The sequence below is a fragment of the Cryptomeria japonica genome, chromosome 1, assembly GCF_030272615.1.
Source record: "Cryptomeria japonica chromosome 1, Sugi_1.0, whole genome shotgun sequence".
In the NCBI taxonomy this organism is placed as follows: Eukaryota; Viridiplantae; Streptophyta; class Pinopsida; order Cupressales; family Cupressaceae; genus Cryptomeria; species Cryptomeria japonica.
Genome location: NC_081405.1, coordinates 647,150,723 through 647,177,545, shown reverse-complemented (window position 1 = coordinate 647,177,545; position 26,823 = coordinate 647,150,723). Strand labels below are relative to the sequence as shown.

The following is a 26,823-nucleotide window of genomic DNA, read 5'->3' as shown; positions in this document are numbered from 1 at the left end:
ATACACCATGTCCGGTAAAAGGTAAAGGATCTATAACACTTCTTGACAATGCAAAATGCAATGAAGTTTATTGGGTTGAAGGTTTGAAATACAATTTATTGATTGTAGCACAACTAAACAACACAGGTTACCGAATAGAATTTCAGAAAGGAATTGTCAAAGTTCATGACAAGCATGGAAAGTTAGCTGCTACCGGGACACAAACAAAAGGTAACACATTTCACCTTGACTTAACTCAGAACAAGTGTTTGTATGCAAAGATAGATGATACCTGGTTATGGCATAAAAGGTTTTGTCATGTAAATTTTGATAATCTGATCAAAATAAGTAAGAAGCACCAAGTAAGAGGTCAACTGAGTTTGGAAAAGCTTGAGAATGCTATGTGCCGAGGATGCCAGATGGGTAAGATGACAAGATCAAGCTTTACAAGTAAGTCCTACACTTCTAAGGGAATTTTAGATCTTGTGCACACTGATCTTTGTGGTCCTATGAAAGATCATAGTTATTATGGTGATAAATATTTTTTATTATTTGTGGATGATTACTCAAGGATGATGTCAGTTATGTTTTTAAAAGAAAAATTAGAAGCTTTTCAAATGTTTAAATGGTACGAGGCAAGAGTTGAAAATGAAACAGCAAGACAACTGAAATGTCTTAGATCTGATAGAGGAGGTGAGTTCACATCTGATGAGTTCAACTTATTTTGAAATGATCATGGTATTAAAAGACAAGTCTCTGCACCGAGAACTCCACAGCAAAATGGGATAGCTGAGAGAAGAAACATATTTATTGTGGATTGTGTCGGAACCCTAATGATTGAAAAGAAAGTGCCACAAACATTTTGGAGAGAAGAAATAAGCACAGCAGTTTACACCCTGAACCAAGTACAACTGAAGAAAGGAACTTTGAAGACACCATATGAAATCTGGTATGACAAGAAACCTAATGTAAGTTACTTCAAAATCTTTGGAAGTAGATGCTATGTACACAAAGATGATAGAAATGGAAAGTTTGATCAGAAAAGTGAAGAAGGAACATTTCTGGTTATTCCTCTAGAAGCAAAGCATTTAAATGTTTGATCAAATCATCTAACAAAATAGTAGAAAGTGTAAATGTGAAAATTGATGAATTTGCAGAAAGAAATGATGAAGGAAATTCCAAGGAACCAGAAGATTATGATGAATTTGTCTATGTTCAACCGACATGTCTTACCGAGAGGACTGTTAAAGAAAATGAAGAGAATATCCAGTTATCGAGTGATGAAAAAGATCATACAAAGCCTACCAAGCCTGTATTAGCCAAGTATGTCAGAAGACATCATGCATCAAGTCAGATTATAGGAGATAAGGATGATCCAGTGATGACAAGGAACAAACTCATAGCTTTACTATTGATAGTTCATGGATGATGTCAGCTTTTCTATTTTATGTGATCGCTTGTGTTTATGTGATGGCATTGGTCTTTGTGTCTTGATTAGTTTTGAGACATTTGAGCGCGAGGTCTCCTCAGCTAGTTAGTTTGTCATCTTGTGTCTTATTTTGGTCGTGTGTCTTTTTGCACTTGGTCTTTGTTTTGTGTGTCTTGTTTCTTCTTTTTTTGTGTGTTCTCTTGCATATGCTGGCATGAGTTAAGACCCTAAGATTGGGGGCTTTTGTTCCTCAATATTAGTGATGTCTTATATTCCTTGTGGTTTTTCTATGTATCTCTCATCATCATCTCTCTTTTCTTCTACTTTACCGGCAGTAGTGGCATAAGCCATACTCCTGGTAAAGTGCGGGCTAAATATAGTGACATAAAATTGTGACCCCTACAATTTTAACCACATTTGCGGTCCTCACCTTGGCAATGACATCTCCTTCTCTAACCGAGACCTATTTTTGCATTTCCAACCCTTCTCCCTTCCTCCTTCATGTCTTGTATTTTCTCTAGACCTTGTCCGGGCCCAAAAATAGGGCAGGACAGGGGCATGGCACCCTTGTCCCCCTAGAAAGGGGCATGGCGCTATTGTCCTTATGTCTTAGGGTGGTCCTATGTTTGGTATGCCCGGCCTCCTATGCATTTCTTGTCTTCAAGGCTTGTTATTCCCCTTTGTCATCCTTCGGTGGTTGAAAGTTAATCCTTGAGGCATGTATAAAAAGGAATTCAATACCCTCATTCATGGATGAATGATGGATGGATGAATAGAGCATAGATGGATAATAGAGCACAAGGAGAAGATAAAAGATTTCAAGGTCATCATCAAGCATTCAAGCATTCAAGTCTTCTTCATTCATCCATTGGAGAAACATTATAAAATTCATTCGCAAGAATATGTGTGTGTTAGGGTTTTGTCATGTTACATGTTATTTCATACAAAATTTGTGATTACATTAAAAAAGCAAAGCAATCATCATCAACAAGTTGTAGATCTACAATGTATACATCTCCATTGTTTACATTCAAGCATTTGCAATTACTTTCTTTCTAGGTTGATTCCTCAATCGAGGTTTGACTGAGGAAAACCCCTATCCACAACCCCCCTTTTTTATGTGTGTAGGTTGTAGGTGTGGAGCTGTAATTGCAAGTTTGGGCTTCATTTGCAGAGACAAAAGAACCCTTTTCATTTCGTAGATTTTGTGGTGGACCATGTACATTCCTATCAAGGTCTCGACGACTTTTCTCCAAATTTGTAGGGTAGGTTCGTGTCAGTTTAATTAGCTCATATCCAAAATTATAGCGTGATCCCAAACCGGTAGCTCCTCATTTCACTCATTTCCTCTCTCTTTTCTGCATATTCAAAAAGTCAACTTCATTTACAAAAGAGGGTAAATCACATTTCAACCACTTGCAATCCACTTAGTATTCAGATCCTTGTTTCTTTTGGTTCGGATCTAGTGGATTTAACCCCTCTTTTTAATGTAAAGTTCCTCCCAATTGAAAATCATTATAGTGGCTTCCTTTCTCTCTCCTACGTGGGGGGTCACTAGTATCCAATTTTCCACTTTACAGTTACGTTATGTCCAATAGAGCATTTCCCTTCTTGGAAGGGATACTAGGTCATGGCAAGAAGTAAAGTCACCCCTAAACTAGAGGTGGAGCTTCAGCCTTCATGTCGAGGATAAGATAAAGTGGAAGGAGGAGCTTAAGGGAAAACATAATATCTATGGGAGGGGTCACAACTTCCATTTCGTCACAGAGATGATTGGTTGTCACTCCCCACCTAAACAAATCCTTCTTTCATTCCTCTGTGAAATCCTTCTTCAAACCCCTTGCCATCCAGTGGTAGAGTAGAAGCAAAGGATATGCCATGCATGGCCTTTATTGATAAGAAAAGGCTTTCACACCCCCTCTAGCAATCCTTCTCACTTTCACAACCCCTTTGACAGTAAACAAACTCACACAGGAGAAAAACACCCATCTGATATCACAAAGCACACAGTAACTCCATGCACAATCTTTCTCAAACATCATCTTCCTTGTTGAGGAAAGAACCACTCTTAGAAAATGAAAAGGTTTCTTTTCTCTTCTTCTAATTAAGTCACCACCCTATTGTATTTATAATCAGAAAAACTTCATTTGGTGATGCTCATTTATGTCAAAAATCACCATTTTGGTGCTTTTAACTCAACCTGCCAGCTATGGACTCTAGAAGTCATGCCTATCAAATCTACTGCCTCCTGCTAAGGTTCATCTCATGTGAATGATTTTTTTCTGATCTTATTCCTCCTTGATTGTACAAATTCTGCTTCAGAATCCCTGACAACAAGCAAACACTGATTTCTCAGAGAAAACCGTGATCTCCCATTTCTAAGGCATGAAAATCTCATGGATCCTCATTTTTAGGAATATCACCTTGTATGTGTCAAACCTCTCCTTGGACTTGCCCACTATTTTTCTCAATAGGTTTTGAGCATATGCCTCAAGTACATGTCCTTCGACCTCATACCCCATGGGCATGATCCATGAAGTCCTTATCTAAATGACTTCCATAACTCATTGGTTAATTTCTACCATAAAGCAAATAGTATCTTGATACTTCTCAACTATCTCTCTAGGAATCCTTTCTTTGTTTTGCATCATGATTTGAAGGTCTTGAAGTATCCCCAAAGTATGCTTTTCTATGCTTGTAAATCTCCTAGACCCTGAAGTGTCTCATTGATCTGCATAGCCACCGGCCTGTCATAGGCCCATTGAACCTTTCCTACTCTCAAAATATCATTCACAAAGTAGAAGTACAAATAGATAATCAAAGTGCCAAATTTGAACACATGCTTCTTGTCTTGCTTGATTTTCTTCATATTGCTCAAAATCTCACTCTAGAGCACCTCACATAGGTCATACATCTTACCTTCCTTCAAGATTTGGTACATAGCATAGATGGGCATACTGGATATCGAATTGTCCCAACTAGATTGATAGTCTTTGTATCATGTCACCATCGATGAAAATTTGACATCATATTCAATTATGTCACTTATTTTCATTACCCTTTTGTCAAATTAAAAACCAGTTACCTTTATTATTGTCTAGTTTTTCACATTTCTTAGACCAGGTACCTCACTAGTTTATTTCAGGTAGGTCACCACCTTGATTTTTGTCTTGGTGATCTTGTGTGGTTTTTCAAGCCACATGAAATCATAATGAATTCTATTCAAGACATATCAGACCCACTCAGGTTCATCAAAAAATGAAAAATTCACAAATTATGTGAAACCCTTTTCCTCGTATTTTGAATTCTAGTTTTAAGTTTCCCATCTCATCAATCATATGATCTGTGTAAATTTTCAACATTTGGGCACTCACAAGATCCTCAATATTATAGTGACAGTAAACCCTAATGTCCTCCACATGTAAAACTCTATATGGGACTGATGAAAATTCCCCATTCAAATCATTTTCCATCGACTTGTAGGGGTGTTTCTTGAAGTTTAGTCTAGCTCGTTCAGTTGCATCAACTAATAGTGGGTCATAACACCATTCGATACCATATCGGAAAATTTAGGTTTCAAACTAAAAAAGTTCTAACTCAAAGAAATACCTTTTCAATATTCAACTAGATGCAAGATCTCTTCGACAAATCTCTCTTTTGCTTTGGAATATTAGTAAAATCACCTTTGACATGCTCTCCTACTATGTTGCTTCAAATGAAAAGTGAGAAATGAGAGGTTGAGTCACTTTTTATGTACCGTATACCTAACTTTTATGTATAATAAATTCTCTTAGCTTTAACTCTTTCGGATACCATTTAATCATAGAGTTATCTTCTGCAGACCTTCAGCTTGGTTCAAATCTTTTGAAAATGCATCATGAACATCTACTTTATACTCTGGCAGGGAGAATTGGATTGGTGTGAAAACCCCTCTTAAGCCAGAGGCGATAATCTAATTCCTGGAGGAATTTGCAATGCCTAAATCTAGTCCAAATCCATTTCCTACATCTAAGTCACTCTTTCTCACCCATGTCTTTTTCATCTTCTCTCTGATCTCTTCAATTTTTTATTTTCCCTTCTCATCTGAATTTGCATTCTTATTCTTATCTTCAGGAGCTTTCTTGTTTGTGTTGGCAATTGACACTCAATTGGTTGGTTTCAATATTTTGTCATTGATGGCATCATGGCAACATGTTTCGGCTTCATTTTTGTGTTTAGTTGTGTACCAACAGGCACTTCATTGACACTGGCACTGGTATCGGCAGGTTGGAAGGAATTATTTGGTTACTGGTATTGCAGGCCAACATGACTTCATCAGGTTATAAATATTGGAGACCAACATTATTTGGGAGATCCGGTATCAGTAATTTTTTTTTATATTCATGTGTTTATGTTATTGAGCTGACATCTATATTCATATTTGTAATTATCTTTGTAAGACGACATAACTCATGATGGATTGTAAAGGGGTATATAGGTCACTTGATTAGATTATTTTGTAATATATATGAATAGGCAAATATATGGATATGTAAGGTTATGGAATGTAATGGAGATGCAAAATATATAAGAGAGATCATGTATGTGAGGATATTTATGTAAGATGGTATTCTGATAAGGGTTTAGGGTTTCAGACTAGAACAAAAAGAGTTTAACTGGAACTATATTCTATTGGCCATTTGGTGGAATTGATTATGTGTTGCATTGATGTTTTGTCATTGATCCAAACACTAGTTGTTTAGATGCTTTACCGACACCCTCCTGGTCCTGGTAGGTTGAGTGGTTTATGGTTAACTTGGATCCGGCATGATCCAGTAGGCTCCGGTATAGTCTGGTGATGGAATCAGCTTGTTCATGATACTTATACTCATATTTGGTCAGTTGGTTTTGGTTTGGTAATCGGTTGATATCCTGCCTACGTAGAATATTGACTTCTGGTTCCAATGAGGGTTTCACCAGTAGAGCTTTTGATGGAGATCTTTGATGAATTGTATAAGTGGTGTTGGTGCAGCTTCTAGTGGAGTTTTAGGATGTTGTTGCTGATCATGTTCAAGACTTGGTTGATGGAGATCATTTATGTGGCATGTGGACCTATACTTGGTCTCGGTTGATCCAGGTTATGGATCGACTTTAATGTAACGTATGGATAGGACCTATAAATGTATTTTTGAGATGTCTTATGTGTTGATATTATTTGTTTGTTCTAAGCCTGACATGGTTTGTAATTATGTAATTGGTTTATTATCTGGTGGTCGACCTGATTGTTTTTAGTCGAGGGTTTGTATATATAGATGTAAGATCTTATTGTAGATCATCATGGTTATTGTTAGAGGTCATGGTCAAGGAATGTAATATGCAAATAATGTAATATCATTCAAGTAGAGCAGTTGGTCGATCATTGGAGATTGAATTGGGTTTATGCAAGATGATTTGGTCCTCCAGTATTGAGCTTAACTAGAACTATACTTAGGCATAGGAGATGTTATCTTTTGCAGTTCAACACTTCTCCAGATTATAGTATGGATTTATATGTAATCAATGAGGCTCCTTTTGTGATGAGCAGTGTGCTCTAGGTTGTTGTCCTTCCTGCAAGTACATGCCCCTTTATTGTAATTCACATACTTACAGCAAAAGTATTATCTAACTGTGGGTAGGCTTCTCACCATAGTTCTCGACAGTTCAGTTGAAGGGAGGGAGGGTCTTAGGGAACCCCACTTAAATCTATTTCACTACCCCATTGGATTGTTGTCCCTCATTATTGGTTTAAATCCTAAACCCATACACCCCTAACAAAATGCCAAACGGCTTACAAATGGGCCCAAAGCATGCCCTTATTACATTAAATAATGCCTAGACTTGAAAATGCCCCTAAACAGACAGCAAACACAAAAACATAACAAAATTCCTAACATGAAGCTGGAAAGTTTCCCATCGCCTGGTATCCTGATATAGCTGCTCCTATAGCGCCACTTCATTCCATGGCTGGTTCTTTGTAGAGGAAGGATTTTGTAATGGTAGAGGCGGGATGAAGTAATGGCAAAGGTCGATGGGATGAAGACGCAAGATTTATGAAATGACTTGGTCTTTTCTTTTTTTTTGAAGTAATGCATGCAGTCATCACAATTCAACGAACGTGGGCACTTTTTCTAAAAAAACCCAAATGTCATTGCCAATTCCTTCTCCGTCGAAACCAAATGTTGCATTATCGTCTGAATTCCAACGAAATCGAGCATTTAAAAAAAAAAATAAAAAAAATTGATCACCATATACCTTCTCCGTCAAAAACCTCTATTGAAATTTTAGGCCAAATGTATTAGTAAATAATTATAAAAGGTGACAAAAAGATTTAACTATAAATCAACATCTATAAATGCCTAGAATAGTTTTGATTTAAGAATAAAATGCAACTGTCTCACTACTCTGAGACTCTCTGATCAGCACACATACACAACATTCACACACTCTCTGATATTCAAAGTGAACTTTCCAATCTCTTATATATATCCCCAACATGAATTTAGCTCACCAAAAAGTTGGCTTCAAGAATACTAGCAAAATATGAAACATTTAAGATGTGTCGGTGGAATCAGATCACCAATGCATATGTAGACAAAAAAAAATTAATTACATGATTCCCACATGTTGGCCAAGCAACCTCGAACACAAAATCAATCACCAAAATCATTCCAATAATTTTGCACTACGTTACATCACTAGTTAGCCAGATAGCACTGTTCTTCCTGAAATGTTGAATACTGGATCTTCAATCATGCAGGAAAGACAACACCAGAGGCTAATATTCTAGAATAATATACTCCAGATATCCAACCAACTATTTGTATCACCACAAAGAAAAATGTGCACCCAAAGTGAAGTTCTACCCAGAATACTCCCATTCTGTCAAATAATTTGTTCCACCTTCCAGACAAGAAAAATTGGATTCCATACTTCCGGTAGGATGAATCTACACAATCTGGATTAAATCTCTGAGTTGGGTTACAATCAATGACAACTCCCATACACTTGTCTACACTTATGCAGTGTCTCCTGCCAACACATTACATCTAATCATGTATGGAATTGAATCATGAGAAACCCACATTAAACACTTTAGAATGTTGAGAGGTGGGGGAGGGGGGTGAATCAACATATATTAAAACAACTAATTTAACCATTCATTTATCTTCCATTCTAGTCACCATCTATGCAAAAGTAAAGAGTTGAAAAATAAGAGAGAAGAAACACACAAACACCAAGATTTTACATGGAAAACCCAATGATGGAAAAACCATAGTGTGAACTATCTTGCTATATGAAGTTAATTCAAACACAAACACCAAGATGGAAACACCAAGATTTTAATTCACGCTCGGATAATAATTAAATAAAATAAGCATTTGTAATGAAAAGATTTAGTCATTCGAGGTTACATATTATCTGACAGAAGGATCCTAGACAATTCTTCGAGAAGGGAAACATCATTGATAATCGTTTTTTGTAAATAAAAATGAATCAAATAAATTAAAAATGTTTCATGTAATTTTTAAAAGTAGAACTTGTTCAATGCTTTCATGCACTGACGGCAAAGCCGTCTGACCCACACCATTATCCATAATAGAACAAGTCAATATAATAGGCTATTATAAAGAATATATACAAAAATATGAAAGAACATTAAATTACCATTACAAACACATAAACCATTAAATAGTGAAAATAGATATAAATTTGTAAATGTCTCCCTATAAACACCACAACCATAACCAAAACAAAAAAAATTCTTACCCACAAAAACTAAGTAGTTGGTGAGTTGCAAGTCTACAACATCTCTCAGATGATCAAACTGTTTCCTAATTTTGTTCTTCTGATTAGTCAATGGATTTAGTTGCATGTACAAGTTTTCTATTTCAAGCCTTCTGTTTCCCTATATTTGAGACTAAATAAAATTCTTGTGAGTAGGAAATTGATTCAGGAGTTACGTGTGAAGAATTTGGCAAAGTAAATGATGACAATCAAACTCAAATTTTATCTGTCTTGAAAGCCTTTTATCATGATGGCATTCAATTAAAGTTCTTTCTCTATTTTCTGGTGATCTCTGGAGCAAAGGTTTCTTTGCATCGACCTGGGATACATTTAACTTGTGTTGTATCTGCGGAAATATGTATCCTAGGATGATGCAATGCAACCTCTGCTTCACAAATACCAGATAGAAGAGAAATTACTTTAATTTAAAGCCATCAGGATAAAATTCTTTCAAGACATATATTAGGTATAAAAGGAAGCCTTTTCTGTCATTTGAAGGGGTTTACCTGCAATTCAAGTGATCTCTTAATTATAAAATCAATTCAATTCCAAGTGAACAGGAAATCAAGCATTCATCAAGAATTGAAGGAGAAATCAAGTTAATAAAGATATTTAGTAGAAGAGATATTTAATAAAGATATCATCTTTTAAATTAAGAAATGGGTAGGAGATTAAGAATACAAACCTTCCATATTGCACACTTCAAGGTATATTAAAATCAGTTTAAAGTGTATTCATTTAGGGACCTTTCATAAAATATTCTCAACTTACACATCATAAAAGGATCTTAAAATATTCATTGTTTATAATGATAAGAATTTGGTTGTTCCATACACCTTCCTTTACTATTTAAAAAATATCATTGACCAAAATATTGTGCAGCAGTAGTATGGAGTGCATTTCATCTATTTTATGCCTAAATATTTCATTATACCACTTTCTTTTCAAAGGTGATTGATCTATTGCGGTGTTTGGGTAATGCATTCCAAATAGATCCAGTTTCATACCATTTATCTATCTTGATTAAAGACTTTTATCCTGATGGCATTAAATTAAAGTTCTTTCTCTATTTTCTGATGATCTTTGGAGCAGAGGTTTCTTTGCATCAACCTGAGATACATTTAACTTGTGTTGTATCTATCAAAATATGTATCCTAGGACAATGCAATGCAACCTCTACTCCACCAATACCAGATAGAAGAGAAATTACTTTAATTTAAAGCCATCAAAATAAAATGCTTTCAAGACATATATTAAGTATAAAAGGAATCCTACCCTGTCATTTGAAGGGATCTACCTACAATTCAAGTGATCTCTTAGTTATAAAATCAATTCAATTCCAAGTGAACAGGAAATCATGCATTGAAGGAGAATTCAAGTTGGTGCAGGTGCATTTGGAAGACCAAAGGACTCAATGGAGCAATTAAAGACTTTTGAAGGTCTTAGGAGTGAAGAGCCAATCAATTATGATGTCTTAAGGGGGCAGCCTTAAACAACACACACTAAGCTTTGACTACTTAAGTTTTTCATGGGCCCATTCCTTCCCTTGATGTCCCTTCCCATCTGTTTCCATTAAAAAGACAATCACCATTAGCATTTGAATTCAAACAGTGTTCCCATATTTGACTACATAGAAAAAAGAAAATGGCATAAGAAACTCTCATCTACCTCGCAGCTATCACAAAATACCTCCTCGAGGAGATATTCTCATGTCCTTTCCTTCTTTATGTTGTCGATGAAATACAAAAGTGTCCTCACAATGCAGGCAATGCAACAAATAGATTTCCATTTTGATCAATTTTATTTGCCAACGTACTCTCTACCTGTGCCAAAATGGGAGCTTTGGAATAGAGTATGGGCTTCCATCAAAGTAGAAGGTAAGGGCAATTAATATTAGATGCTTACAGTTGGAAATTCTCTGTTTGACATGTTCGGAAAATGTGGAAGTATAGACATGAAAACGCATGAACTATTTGGTGAGATGCATCAAAGAAATGAGATCTAATGGAATTCTATGATTGCAGGATATGCACAAAATGTGTTTGAAATAGATTTAGAAACTTCCAACCAAATGTGATTAGTGAGTATAGATGTTATAGTGCAACTGCCCAGGTACACATGCATGCAAAATGTGTAAGCTTAGATAAGGCACATGAACTATTTGACATAATGCCTCAAAGATCACCCAATATCGAATGACGGTTGGGAGAAAGAAAACATCAAATTTTTGAGAATCTTAAATATTTATTTATTCATCACTATAAATCTATTATGAATTTAGTCTCAATATTGCATAAATTTATTCTATTATGAATGCAATATTTAGGGATGTAATCTTTATATATATTTTTTTAATTAGGAAAAGGTCCAAATAGAATCCCAAACTAATTAATCTAGAGAAAGATACCACTAAAGAAAGAAATTCAATCCTCACCACTATGGTCTTGAAGGCTTTTAAGACACTTGGATTCCTATTTTGGAACGCTTTTCCTTGACCCTATGTTAAGATAGTAAACTAGTTTGAGAGAATCTATTGGGTGGGAATTGTGCATGGTTGCAATTATTTTCATGCATGGAAAGTGATTTAAAGTTTGGACCAATAGAGGATAAGTATTTCTTGAACCTTCAAGGACATGTGTAGAGCACCGCATGGATGTTTCTCCATTATTGATCTCTTTGAATATGTAAGTAAATTATTTTTGGTTGATGACACAGTAAGTGTGGTATTTGTCTTTTCGATATGTTGTGGATAATATTAATCAAATATGGAAATTTTTTGATGCTATATACACTATGTTTTGGATTGAATTTAGGTAAGAAAAGAGGTAATGGAAGAATAAAAGAGGTACACAAAGGAAGAGGAGTGAAATAGGTGGTTTGGGATGGAGGTTAGAAGTATATATGATAATTTGTATGGATAACTTATTGTCTATAAAGAGGCAAATAAGCTATCACAACTTCAACATGAATGAATGCCTCATCTACAGAAGCAAAAGGTACCTCTAATGGTTTCAAAAAATTTCAAAATAGTTATGATATACCAAATAATCAAGTGGAATATCCTTTAGGTAACTAATATTATCTTCAAACTATTTATTTTTATTTTCATCATATATGGACCTAATTGCCCCACCTTTAGGAGATAACTATAGGAGATCATTTATTACTTTTAAAAGTCCATCATAAATAAATTAATTATACATGCTATGTAAATATTTAATATCACAAATTGATTTTAATTCATTTATGTACATGAATACACTCTTTATTTATTAGTTCTAGGAATGGAGCACTCACATGGGCAAACAAAATGCTAGGTTTGAGAAAAATAGTTAAGAGATTGGATATATTTTTTTATATTTTCCAAATGGCTTGAGTATAATGATAATATAATTTTTAAAATAGGTTTATATCACTTTCCTTTGACTTGGTCATGGAAGATCATCTAAACCCCGAATGCACCTTCATCTTTAAAAACATGTAGTTTAAGGTCAATCATTCATATCTATCTTATCAAACATTAGAGGAGTGAGCTTCTAAAAGTAAGAAGTTCCAAGATGCGTGCTCTAGTAAAAATTTTGTAGTCCTAAATATCCACAAAATTTGGAACAACAATACAAATTTTTAATAATATTTAATTGTAAAAGAAAGGATTAAAATGGAACTAAACACTCTAAATAAATTAATCAGGGTTAAAGGGATAAACTAGGATCAATTCATGAAGGCAAGATCTATTATCTCAAATTTAATAGATTCATGCAAGAAAAGAAATATTAAATCTAGGGATAAAATTCTTGAAAAATTTAGCTAGCTAAAAGTGAAAGATTGTTGTCAAGCTCTCATTTTCGCACAAACTGGAAAAATGCTAGCAAAGGTTGTAAAGGGTAAAGGCTGCTAGCTATTGTAGGGTCCGACTTTATACCCACCAATCAGATTTCATTGGAATTTTGTAAATCTATTTCAACAAACATTGTTTGTGTATATCCTACAATCATAGCATTTCATTAGACCACATTTCTTTGAGGCATCTGATCAAACAGTTCATTTCTTAATTATAAAATCAATTCAATTCCAAGTGAATAGGCAGCGAAGCATTCATCAAGAATTGAAGGAGAAATCACTATTCAACTTACCCTATGTTGGCTAGGCCCCACAATAATTAGAAGATCCTAATTACTACTATCCTAAACCTTGCATTGACCGTCACAATTTCACAGTGAGTTGAGTTAATTAGTCCATTAGCGAGATTGGCAAAGATTTTGGTATTGAGTTAGGTATTGGTGGAAGGTTTAAGGAGGTACACTATCATCATAATTAATGTTAGAGAGTGTCGTGTGAAGAAGAATGGCCATGAAAGGAGTGACTATCCTAAGTGCTTGAGACTGTCACAAAAAGTGAGTGTTGCTACAGTGAATCTTCCTTTGACCTTTGTGTGTTTGGGAGGGTAAAGACCCATGGTGGTATATGTTGAGTGGTTGGGAGGGACGTAAAGACCCACATATCAACTATCTACTTTGACATCCTAGGATAGTGTCCACCTACTCTAAAACCTTGTGGGCACTCTCTGTCTAATACTAACATATACATAACATGTGCCTCTCATATAACCTTATGTTGGCTAGGCCCCACCATAATTAGAAGATCCTAATTACTAAAAACATTAGATTATGCCCTAAAAGGTTGTTGAGTCATAGAAGGCCTAGCTTGATAGCCCTATAGTCTCTCATACCTAAAATAAGAGACTTTGCCATAGCTGATTACAAACTTCTCTCATGCCTCTTGTGTCCTCCCATGTACCTCCTTTTCCATAAGAGGCTTTTCCATAGCAACCCTAAAGTCATTTGGATTGGCCATGTGTAGGAAAACTGAAATTTTGGGCTTTCCACCCCTAATGAAATAATTGACAAGTAACTTGTCTTGAATGTAATATACAAACTACAAGAACTCCAAAAACTAACTCTCATGTTGAGCCACTATGAAACCTTTTTATGTAAATTGTGAAACTCATCTATGCATCTCTGTCAAAAATATTTTGAAATAGAACACACTTTGAAGCACTCCAAAATGGTATCTAGAGAGTGTTTCCAATGTGAGTTGGTGCATTTTATCCTCCCAGTACCACAAGGTCGAATCAAGTCCTCTCAAAAATTGCATTGAAAATTATGCCTTTAAGTTTCTCACATATAGATGCAACCCAAATTATAAGTCCAAGCTAAGTAACCAAGACTTAACATCAACCCATTTGTGGATCTTAAAAATGTAGAGGATTGGAGATGAAGAAACTCTCGAATGTGATCCTTTGGCTCATGATATGTGCTTTCTATAGTCTATACCTCTTGTATTTATGCATGATGAGGCTAGGTAATGTGTATTGATCAATATTCTATCTCCTCTATGTGTATTTCCTAAATTCAAGGCGAACTCCTAATACGCTCCCAAGATGCAAGTATATGCTCCTCTACTACAAGTGGATCCTCATGGCTTCTAAGATTTGAGGTCCATACTCAAGCTACTCATCTTGGTGAAAACTCTCAAAGTGATATGACCCTTCCTTCCATTTCCCACACCCTATTTTATAACCCACACCACATAACCTTTACCTCACTTCCTATCATTATTACCTTCCTGTTACTATTTACTAAGTTGCCATTAGTTTTAGGTTCAAAGTCATTTTATATACTCTAGTCGGTTATTACTACCAAATCATGCAGTCGATAAGTACAGAGCAGTCAGTTATAGAAGAAAGTAGTCACAAAGCTTAGTATACACTGAGCTGTGTACCGAGTAACACTCTATGTCTATCGACTAGCAAAAATGATATACCGAGTGAACACACACTGAGTGAAATGTGTTAACAGATTCATTGAGCCTAGACACATATGGGAAACATGTTATAAGATCGAGGAACAGGGAATCATTATCACTTAGGAAATTGCACCTTAAAGATTTTGTATGATCTTGAGGTCATCTATCCAATGAAATATTTTGTATAGTTATTCATTCGATGAATCATGTTTGTAAGATCGAAGCATGAACAGATCACCGACATAAGAGATCTATTTATACAACATGAATTGAGGATCAGATATAGAGGTGTATGAAGCAAGACATGTGTAATAGATAAGGAAGAAATGAGTATTGTGACTGTTAGAGACACGGAGGTCATCGAGAAGGATTTCAGAGAATAGTCAAGGAACAAAGTAAACGAAAGGGTTTATCGAGTTAATCTATGGATTACCGAGGTATGCTATAAGCAAGGTAATCTCATTTTGAGCACATAGAATTTACTATAAAATTTTAGATGTGAAGTTGTAGATATTTTGTAATATTGTATTGTAATATTTTAAGTTGTAAGAGAAACCTTTAACAGGGTAAAAGACTCTAGCAAAGTCTATAAATTGTAAAGCCTTTAACTAGGTGCAACATTTAGAATAAGTGTTGTAAAATCCTTTAGCAAGGTAGATCTAACGATCTTGATACTCCTAACAGGGTAAGCTATCAGAAATAGCTAAACATGTAGCTCTAACTGAGCAACCTTTATTATTGCAGTAGTGAAGTTGTGGGTGCCATCCCCACTACAGTTTTTCTCTCTAACCAAGAGTTTCTACGTAACCAAAATATATGTGTTATGGAGTGAATCATGTATGATTGTTATTTATTTGTTTTAGCATTATATTATGTTACAGCAGTTTTTGGTTTATGCTTAACAATAAAGTTATTGTTGAAGAAAAGATTTGAAGTACTGATTCACCCCTCCCCTCTCAGTACATTAGCTTTCCATATTGGGCCTAACACTTCCATCTACCTTTCATATCCCCTATCTTAACCTCCTCCACTTTCCTACATCCTATCCTAAACCTTAACCTCATACACACTTACTTTTACTTCAACTACCTAACCCCATTCCATCCTTCACATCCTTAATTTATCTTCCCCCATTCACTATCCTACCTTCCAAACCCCTAACATATCCTAACTTACTCTTTCACCATTACATCCTTCATCACTTACCTCCCTATCTTACCTCCCTGTCTTATCATCTTTCACCATTTTACACTACCTTCCTAACAATACACTTATGCTCCCTTCTAAAACACCGACAAAAAATAGAACTCGATCACTACACAGTGCTCTCAAAGTTCTCTAGTAGGGATATCACCTTAATTTGTACATATTCACCTCAATTTGAGTAGTAGCAAATATCAGAGCATAGAGTAGTGAAGGACAACTATAGTAGTAGTTGCTCACAGGATCAAGAGATGGATCTATCACCGAGGCTGCTTTCTTTGTCGCCTCTGCCGGACGAAGGGAAGCAGTGAGGAACAACTAACACCTCTCCTTGCAGGGGTTCCCCGTTCCAGATGGAGGCTCACCTTCACTACTTCAGATTCTGGGATAACCTTCATTCAATGCGCGGTGTAGGTTAGGGTCATTGGTTTTGGTCACTTCACCAGTCATGTCTATGAGAAAAATGATCAATTGATCAATGGTTTAATAGCTAAATGGACGTTGGTCACTTCTACAGTCATGGCTGTGAGAAAAATGATAAATGGAGAGAGGGGTTATGTCGGGGCCCCTACTATTTATGCCCCTACTATTCTATGGTGGAAGAAGATCTATTCCATCTGATTTTTTTCTAGTCAGAGGATCGATCCAAATTTGTTACGCTCCATCCTGGGGAATCCATCCTTGGTTGAGGAAGTTAGGTTCTCGACAGTTCAGTTGAAGGGAGGGAGGCTCTTAGGGAACCCTCCTTAATTCTATTTTTTTACCCCACTGGCTTGTTGTCCCTCGTTATCGGTTTAAATCCTAAACCCATACACCCCTAACAAAATGCCAAAAGGCTTACAAATGGGCCCAAAACATGCCCTTATTACATTAAATAATGCCCAGACTTGAAAATGCCCCTAAACAGACAACAAACACAAAAACATAACAAAATTCCTTCCATGAAGCTGGAAAGTTTCCCATCGCCTGGTATCCTGGTATAGTTCCTCCTATAGCACCACTTCATTCCATGATCAGTTCCTTGTAGAGGTGAGATTTTGTAATGGTAGAGGCGGGACGAAGTAATGGCAGAGGTTGATGGGACGAAGATGCAGGATTTATGAATGACTTGGTCTTTTCTTCTTTTTTTTGAAGTAAAGCACGCCGTCGACAGAATTTTGACGAACACAGACACTTTTTCTAAAAAAACCCAAATGTCATTGCCAATTCCTTCTTTGTCGAAACCAAATATTGCATCAAAAAAGAATCAAATTTGATCACCATATACCTTCTCCGTCAAAAACCTCCATCGAAATTTTTGGCCAAATGTATTAGTGAAGAATTATAAAAGGTAACAACAAGATTTAACTATAAATCAACATCTATAAATGCCTAGGATAGTTTTGATTTAAGAATAAAATGCAACTGTGTCACTGCTCTGAGACTCTGCTCTATTTTGCTGATATTTTTTAATCCAAAGAAAAATTCCTTCAATTGTGCATGTGGAACTGCACATAATTGCACATACACAACATTCACACACTCTTTGATATTCAAAATGAACTTTCCAATCTCTTATATATATCCTCAACATGAATTTAGCTCACCAACAAGTTGGCTTCAAGAATACTAGCAAAATATGAAACATGTAAGTTGGGTTAGTGGAATCCGATCACCAATGCATATGCCGACAAAATAAAATTAACTACATGATTCCCACATGTTGGCCAAGCAACCTCGAACACAAAATCAATCACCAAAATCATTCCAATAATTTCGCACTACATTACATCACTAGTTAGCCAGATAGCACTGTTCTTCCTGAAATGTTGAATACTGGATCTTCAATCTTGCACGAAAGACAACACCAGAGGCTAAGATTCTAGAATAAGATACTCCAGATATCCAACCAACTACCTTTATCAACGCAAAGAAAAATGTGCACCCAAAGTGAAGTTCTACCCAAAATACTCCCATACTGTCAAATAATGTGTTCCACCTTCCAAACAAGAAAATTTGGATTTCATACTTCCGATAGGATTAAAATACACAATCGGGATGGAATCTCTGAGATGGGTTGCAATTAGTAAAAACTCCCATACACTTATCTACACTTATACAGTGTCTCCTACCAACACATTACTTCTAATCATGTATAGAATTGAGTCATGAGAAACCCATATTAAACACTTTTGAATGTTGAGAGGTGGCCGGGGAGGGGGTGAATCAACATATATTAAAACAACTAATTTAACCATTCATTTATCTTTCATTATAGTCACCATATATGCAAAAGTAAAGATTTGAAAAATAAAAGAGAAGAAACACACAAACACCAAGATTTTACATGGAAAACCCAATGATGGAAAAACCATAGTGTGAACTATCCTGCTATATGAAAATAAGTTACAAAGTTTTAGGATCAAGGTCAAGAAAGTGTTGGAATCAATGAACACTAAGAGGGGGAGGTTAATCAGTGTTTTGCAATTTACAAACTTGTTAAGATGATTCTTAAACCACTAGATGCATGATAATGAAAGTAAAATGCAGAAACATAAAGCAATCAACCACACAACCATAACACCAAGATTTTTGCATGGAAACCTAGAAAGGGAAAAACCATAGTGGGATTTGAACCCACAATATTATTATACTATGCCTAGGAGTATGATAATATTACATCAGGGGAAAGCACTTGCATTCAGGCACACTGCCTAGAGCTCACTGCTCAAATACAAAAAGGGGATATAACTCGGAGGAAGGCTCACTGCCTTAAAGGTGATTACAATTGATTACAATAATGAATGAACTAGAGTATAGCATCTACATATGCCAAAAAGCAATTCCGGTTAGGCTCAGATTAACTTCTACAACTTCTCTATCTCTTTGCTCTATTATCCTACACTGTCATACACCGGAGCACCTAACCCTTCAATCACATTCACCAATCTTTGCACATTCGCTCATACAAAATTATCACACTCATTACATACACCAAAATGTTTAACCAAATCGATCTTAAATATTCGCACCAACAAAATGAATCATTTACCATGTCGGCTTGAACCATAAGCCACATAATATGCAACATGACACGTGTATCACCAAGTTGGTTCAATACATCCACAAATCTATATGTGGACCTAAAAAAATGATAACAAGCATCATACAAGTCGACCCAATCACCTCAAACATGAAACCAATCACCGAAATCAACCCTAAGATTCTGCAACACACGTTACAACAAAATAGCTTTGCTCTAAATAAATTATCTAATACAAAACCTTTAATCTTGCTCATGAATCAACACTAGATATCAGGATCACAAAATAATCTATATGGAACCTCAAATCATCTTCCTTTAACACCGCAACCAAAATTACACAACCAAAATCAAGATATGCACACTGCACTCATATTCTACCGGTTACTGTGTTGCACCTTCCAAACTTATGCCTTGTGTAAAATATGACTTTTGATAAATCAAATCTATGTACATTGAATGTGATTTTTGAACTAGGCCACCATCGATGACAACTCCTAAGCATCTCTCATGCATCAATCTTCAATAGAACAGTGTCTCTTGGCAACTGAAAGCTCACTGCTCTTCATTTTGACTTGTAAGACTAAAGTGTACAACCTTAGAGAAAGATACAATAAACTCGCATACACTTAATATCACTTCTTTAGGGAAAGATACAGTATCTAAATACAATGAATCAATAGTTGTTAAACTAAGTAGAAGTGCATCCTCTAAAATGCTGACTATAGTTCACTGTTGTTACACATATGTGATTGACTTCATCACTGCTCAACTCCACTTGCGCACCTTCGCACTTTCTCAATAAACCATACACAAATTTATACACACCTATATGACACACATATTTCTCCAAATAGATTTTATCCTTTATATACCATTTGCAACCAAAAAACCATCAATTACGTCGACCTAGATAGATGCAATATGTAGAGTATAAATAATCATCCCAAAAACATTTTTCAAAGCAATGTGGAAGGAAAAATGAAACATGTGAAGTATCACATCATGTCAACACATCTTCCTATCCATCCCAGATCAATGCCTACAACTTCGCACAGTACCACATAAACCAAAACTAAACAAGTCGGCTCCAAATGATAGAATCGTTAAGGCACACCAACCATACTTACTCAAAATCATGATGCAGACCGCCAGAACTTGTGGATTCATAATTTATCATCACCTAACACTAACTAGTGTAAGAGCACCTAGTCATTGGCATGCCTCATGAAGGATACTTTGTAATGGTTTTTCTATTTGTGCCTTGTGGAAGCAAAATAAGGTCCTAAATATCATGTGGAGTAAGTACACTTTAATTTTTAATTTCATACAATCCAATTTGTAATGATTTTTAGCCAAGTCTCTTATGTAGACCTATAGGGTCCTATGTGGTCAATAATGGTCAAAACTCTCCAAATGTGCCCAATATTGGTGGAATTCATGTAAACTTTCCTTTTTAGTCTATTTGAATAGGTCTAGGAGGACTATAGACATTTTGGAATCATTTTGTCAAGTTGAGCAAAAATTGTCAAAATTTGTAAAAGGTGACAACTTGTAAAAGTTGTCAATTAGTGTAATTTGGTTCCAATGATCACCTCTTTTCATAATTCCTTTGGGAACTATTGCAATAGGTGCAATTAATTTTAAATAGCCTCTCTAAAGTTGAGGCATGGCTGGTTGTAAAGTTTTGATGAAGAATTAATAAATTTGAACTCTATTTTCCTACAATTCTTTGCAAATTTGCTGCTCTTGTGCTCTGTGTGTATTGTCAGTGCTTTATACGGCTAGAAGATCCACATGGTTCAATATAGGGGTGAATTACCTTTCTTTTTGTGGTTATTTGGTCAAATTTTGTTAGGTTTTGAAGGAGATACACACATTTTACTAAAAATAATCTAGAAACCCACACTAGCTAGGGTTTTGTCACTAAAATGCTAATAACTTTTCATTCCATTGTGGGAAAAACCTAATCCTTCATGGAATGGTAGTATATAGAGTCCTCTTTGAGATTCGGGTGGTTCTAGAATAGGAGAGGGAGTTTGAAAGGAGTAATTTGTTGTTTTAGGCCTGGCATCTCAATGTGACTGGCTTTTTTTTTTGTGACTGTGACTACAATTTGTGAATCTGAGATAAATTTGAGTGGCTTGGGTACCCAAGACCATTACAAAGGTTGGTTTTGATTTTATAACCATCCCTTAGTGGTGTTTCCTAAATTATTGAAGAGGAATTCAGAGCCCTTGCTTTGTAAATTAGAGCTAATTGTGATCCCTCAAACCTATAGCAGGATTTTTTACATATGTTGTGTAGCTCTGAAAAGGGTATCTTAAAAAAAATTTGGTTTGTGCCCATGGTCAAGGGTTGGGAAATTAAAGCCAAAAAAATCAATCAAGGAGGCCTAGTAGGCCTAGAAGCCTTGTGTGAAGGAAGTACTCTTGTTGGTGGTTTCTAATCAATTCCAAGTGTTAGGAAAGGGTGTTTGATGATATTTAATGCTCAGAATGCTCTATAAATAGTGATTTCCTTGTGTGTGTTGGTGGATCCTCATATTGACCTTGTGGCATGGTTGTCATATTCTCATGATGCATAAGAAGTTGGTCATGAAAGTCCATTGCACGTCTGAGTTACTTGTCCATATCGAAATATGTTTGGTCTGATTTCCCATCCACCTTTGTTTCCTCTGCATCACTAACATAGTTAAATCATTAAGCCACACCACTAGAATAATTGAAGGCAAATAAATGCAACACATTCTTCCAAACTATCACATTGTCACTATACAAGCTGATACTCAAACCAACACAACTTTAATAGTAGATCAAATGATATAAAAAAAATTCATCCAATGACATCATTCTACAACCACAAAAAATGGTGAAGCAATGTGCCACAATGTAGACCATAAAACTATACCCGGTCTGACAAATTGTTCATCAAGATAGTCACATTTAACCAACTTCAATTTTGCAAACTAGAATTCACCTCCAAAGTCTTTAAAAAGTCATAAGACAACTGGATATACCATCTAAAGCAACCACAATCAATCTGTAGACATCCACATGAACTCATAACCAATCCTCTAAATACTACATTTCTTTGGAACAAAACTAATCAACCTCCTAGACCAAGTTGTCATCAATGACAACAAGTTTGACACCAATGACAACACAAACACGTATTTGCAATAATCTATTCATTTTAATAGTCTATTATATCAATTTTCATTAACCTATCATACCATATGTTTAGGCTACACATGTAGATATCAAACCAACTAAAAATCAATAAGAAAAAAAGGGCACAAGTGATATGGTATTTTAGTAGGCTATATCTTTTGAGAATTTTGAGATAGCTTTGATTAATGGTGATGCCCTTGGTGGTCAATATATTAACTTCTCTCTCTTATTACACGTTACATGTACTTTTCTACTATAACCTTTTAGTCGGGGCACAAGATTTTTACTTTTTTTTGTAGGCTATATCCATTCATGATTACATCTATTGGGGCCAAAATATTGGGGGCATCTTTCATCTTCTATTCTCATATATACATTGGTTGTAAAAGGTAATGTATTTTAGGTATGTATCTCTATGTTTTTAATTTTCTAAATTTTAAATACTGTGCTTATGCTTTCATATAACCATTATCATTTTATTATGATTTCTCCCAACCCTATCGCCTTAGTGCCCCCTCACCCCTTACGTCTCTCACTCTCGCCTACCCTACCTTTGATTCATTTGCAAATCTAAGAAAAATACTATTCACTTTCATTTTATAAGAATTGTTCATGTCTTAATTTGAGTCATAACTAAAGTTACTCTGCTTTTAATTGTATTTCTCTTTTACTTTGATGTTTGATTTTTAAATATTTATTTTCTTTCTCAATAAACAATTCAAATATCAAACTATTTCAAAAAAAATTAAAGCAATTTTAAATGATTTTTCTTTTAATTTGATTTTCCATAATCAAAAATGTTATATTAAATTAAACGAATCTATAAAATGATGGGAAAAGGAATTATGACCGTACCAATCTTTGGATTGTTGAAATTTTTAAATGCGACGTTGAAGGACCAAACGTGAACCGTAATCTTTAATACAATTTTAAGGTCTGCTGTGTCTTTCCATGTGAGGGAGGACAGTCGAGCAAAAATCACCGAGAATATTTAAAGCCACGTTTCTGGAAGTAATAGGCTATTTTTTCCTAAATACTAAATATATAAATATATATTTGAGCCGACATTTTGATAATGCTCACTTAAATTTGTCACCTACTCTACCATGCATGCCAACTAAACGATTGAGGCCTTCAATGTTGTCAGAACGGTCTGATTGATTGTCAATTTAAAACAGTTTAGTTGATTGTCAATGTAAAATGGTTTAGTTGATTGTCAATTTAAGGATTGTTGGTACACAAGGTCATAAAAGAAAATACAAAACACATGTGACATAAATAAGAGTGACATTGGATATATGTGGTCCTTCTTCCATTCAAAAAATCGAAGTCACATTTATCTAAGGCCATCATTCTCACCTACATGTCTTCCATCAAAAAAGCATGTATGTCGAAAGAGAGTGTTTTCTAAAGAATCACAACTTATCATTAGTTCATGACAAAGCAAATACACAATGGAAATCTAGTGACCTATACCTATCCATTAAGTTCTATCATGTCATGAATCATTTTTAGGAAGGATTGAAGGTTTCCATTGATTTCTTTGTATGCTTAACCTACTTAAACTCTCACCTAGAATTCATCTTCCTCTTCTTCATCCACTAATGCAATATTACATTCTTCAACATGTGCACCTTATCGCTTCTCAACCTTAGTTTCAAACTGTATTATTTGACTCCTCTACAATCAATTAATGGGCACCCTTCCGACCCAAATTCTCAAATCAATCTTCAATAAAAAAATAGTTTCATAAAATTTTCAAATTAACATATATATCTTAAATATATCTGTAAACATAATTATAAAATTTATATTTAATTTCTTAAATTAGTAATAGTAATCAATATCCTTAAAAAAATATGTATTTAAAAAGTTCTGAATGAGCCTGAATGAGCCTGTCAGAATACAAACTTCATTAAATGTAAAACAACGGTGCAATAGTTCGCCCATAGCCTTCACACAGATTCATAACTCATTCACTTAAATTTGACATCGACTCCACCATTAATTTGCCTCAAGTTAGGTGAATGACAAACTATACAGAAGGAAGCCTCGTGGAAGCTTATCTTTCATGCCTTCCATTGTTGGTAGTTTACCTCAAAAAAGGGTCGACTTAAATTTTATACTACAATTCAAAGATTGCACATAAAGTAGTCATGAAATCAAGGGCAGAATCTCTGGTTGTGCTCTCTGTATTTTTAAGTTTGATCATCACAATAGCACAGAAATGTGATTACATTTTGTTTGTAGGAGGACAGAAAGTGCCTGCTATTTTTATGTTTGGGGACTCTTATGGAGATACAGGGAATAATGATTTCATAATTACGACAGTTGCTAGTGACTTCCCTCCATATGGAAGAGATTTCGAAGATCGCATTCCGACAGGAAGGTTCTCCAATGGAAAGCTCATGTCTGACTACTTTGGTAACTTATATGAATGTTTTTCTTAAAGCTTGACAATAAATTTGAAAGACCTTATTACACGGTAGAATTTGATGTCAGTCTTAGCTCATAAATGTGAATTATCTATTGCTTCTGATAATAAAAACAATTAGGTCTTGCAGGAGTTCAAAATTTCACCTTAGCAACGAAAGAATGATTGTTGTTTGTTGAGTGAATTTGATATTATCAGTTGGAAGATTGCTGTTTATTTATGTTGGTTTGATGTTTTCTTCACCCATTTTCAGATTTCATGAGATTTATAGTTCTAACATTTCATTACAGCTGAAGGACTTGGAATCAAAGAACTGTTGCCCCCATATTTGGACCCAAACCTCAACGCCCAAGACTTGTTAACTGGTGTCTGTTTTGGATCTTCTGGCACAGGCTTAGACAATCTCACCGCCCAAATAAGTGTAGGAATCTACATTACATATTATAATGTTTCACAGAATCTTAATACATTTGTAGAACAGTGGATGTGCAGCTAATGTGTCTATCTTGTCAGCTTTTTCCTACTACATTCTTATAAGCTGGATTTGTATATATGAATGCAGAATGTGATACCAGTTTGGAAACAAATTGAGTATTTTAAAGAGTATAGAAACAGAATAGAAGGATTGGTGGCAGAAGAAGAGGCCACCACCATAATCAGAAATGCAATATTTTTCATTACAATAGGGACCAATGACTTCATTGTCAACTACTTCACGCTCCCAACTCGTCCACTTCAGTTCACTGTTCAAGAGTATACAGATTTTCTCTTGAATATATACACAGTGTATATCAAGGCATGGTCATAACTTGTCTCTACTCTTTGTATATAGTGATTTCCAATCATAATTGCACTTGAATTCTAATTTGCGGGTCTGAATTTTGCAGGAATTATACAATCTGGGTGCCACTAGATTTGCTTTGATTAATGTTCCACCATTGGGATGTTTACCAATAGAGAGAACACTTAGAAGCCTTTTGAATAGGGGAGCATGTGATGAAGAGATAAACCAGGCTGCAGATGGATTCAATTCGGGAATAAATGCCATGATTGATGGACTCAAATCTACTTTTCCTAGGCTTCGAATTGTTTCTCTGGATTATAACAATCTGATTTCCGAGTTCATTGAAAATCCTAGCCGATATGGTATCTTAAATTCTCATGATTAATCACAATACAAGCGTCATTATGCCTAGATGCTTTACTATATTGATGTATAGGTAGAATTATGTCTGATCTTGTAATGCTATCTTACATGCCAGGTTTTGAGGTGATTGCAAGGGGTTGCTGTGGGACGGGCACAGTAGAAATTTCCTTCATATGCAATGAATTGAGCCCTTTTACATGCCCTGATGCTTCCAAATATCTCTTCTTTGATTCCGTGCACTTTACTCAGAAGGCATATCAAATCATTTCCAATACATTTTTAACCAGAGATGTTCCTCAACTTCTTTAAACTTTGTTTGCAATTGCATATAGTATCGTGCAAAGGTTCTCCATGGAAATTAGTCTTTCCCTTGTTGACTCATATACACATCATGATTACAATGTAATCAGAGTGTCATGTCTAAAAATTATAGAGCTTCTAGGGTCAGAGACATTTTGAATGAATTTTTAGGAATAATTCTAGGGTCAGAGATATATCATGAATAAGTAATAGCATGATGTTTCTATCATTGTTTGGCAAGGTTATTAAGTCGACATTTTTAAATTATAGTAAAATTTTATAATAAAAATATTTGGTACGTTAATTTAAAGTGGACAAATGTCAATAAGAAAATAGAATAAATTGATTAGTTTTTCATGAAGTTTACAATTTGTTAAGACAAATGATGTGTTGTGTGCATAATAATTAAAACATTATTTGTATATAAATAATAGTAGTACAAATTAAGGGTGATTATTACAATTAGTAATCTATATAGTTCGTTTAAATTTATTTTTTTCTTACAAACAACTACATTATATAGACATC

The 26,823-nt window shown here is 35.1% G+C and overlaps 1 protein-coding gene across 1 annotated transcript; it reads left to right on the top strand.

The window, feature by feature from the left end:
• The first annotated feature begins 24,494 nt into the window (after nt 1-24,494).
• On the top strand, nt 24,495-26,605 carry LOC131050289 (GDSL esterase/lipase At4g26790). The gene is made up of 5 exons (XM_057984492.2): nt 24,495-24,838; nt 25,139-25,269; nt 25,411-25,644; nt 25,736-25,994; nt 26,111-26,605. Exons 1-5 carry the CDS (start codon nt 24,571-24,573, stop codon nt 26,302-26,304), a joined length of 1,086 nt encoding a protein of 361 aa, XP_057840475.2. The 5' UTR covers nt 24,495-24,570; the 3' UTR covers nt 26,305-26,605.
• Nucleotides 26,606-26,823: the final 218 nt, after the last annotated feature.

Bases quoted from the DNA above. Each gene is read 5' to 3' on its own strand.
- LOC131050289 (XM_057984492.2), top strand. From the start codon at position 24,571: ATGAAATCAAGGGCAGAATCTCTGGTTGTGCTCTCTGTATTTTTAAGT. The intron at 24,839-25,138 runs GTAACTTATATG...ATTTCATTACAG, and splicing joins GCTCATGTCTGACTACTTTG to CTGAAGGACTTGGAATCAAA. The intron at 25,995-26,110 runs GTATCTTAAATT...CTTACATGCCAG, and splicing joins TGAAAATCCTAGCCGATATG to GTTTTGAGGTGATTGCAAGG.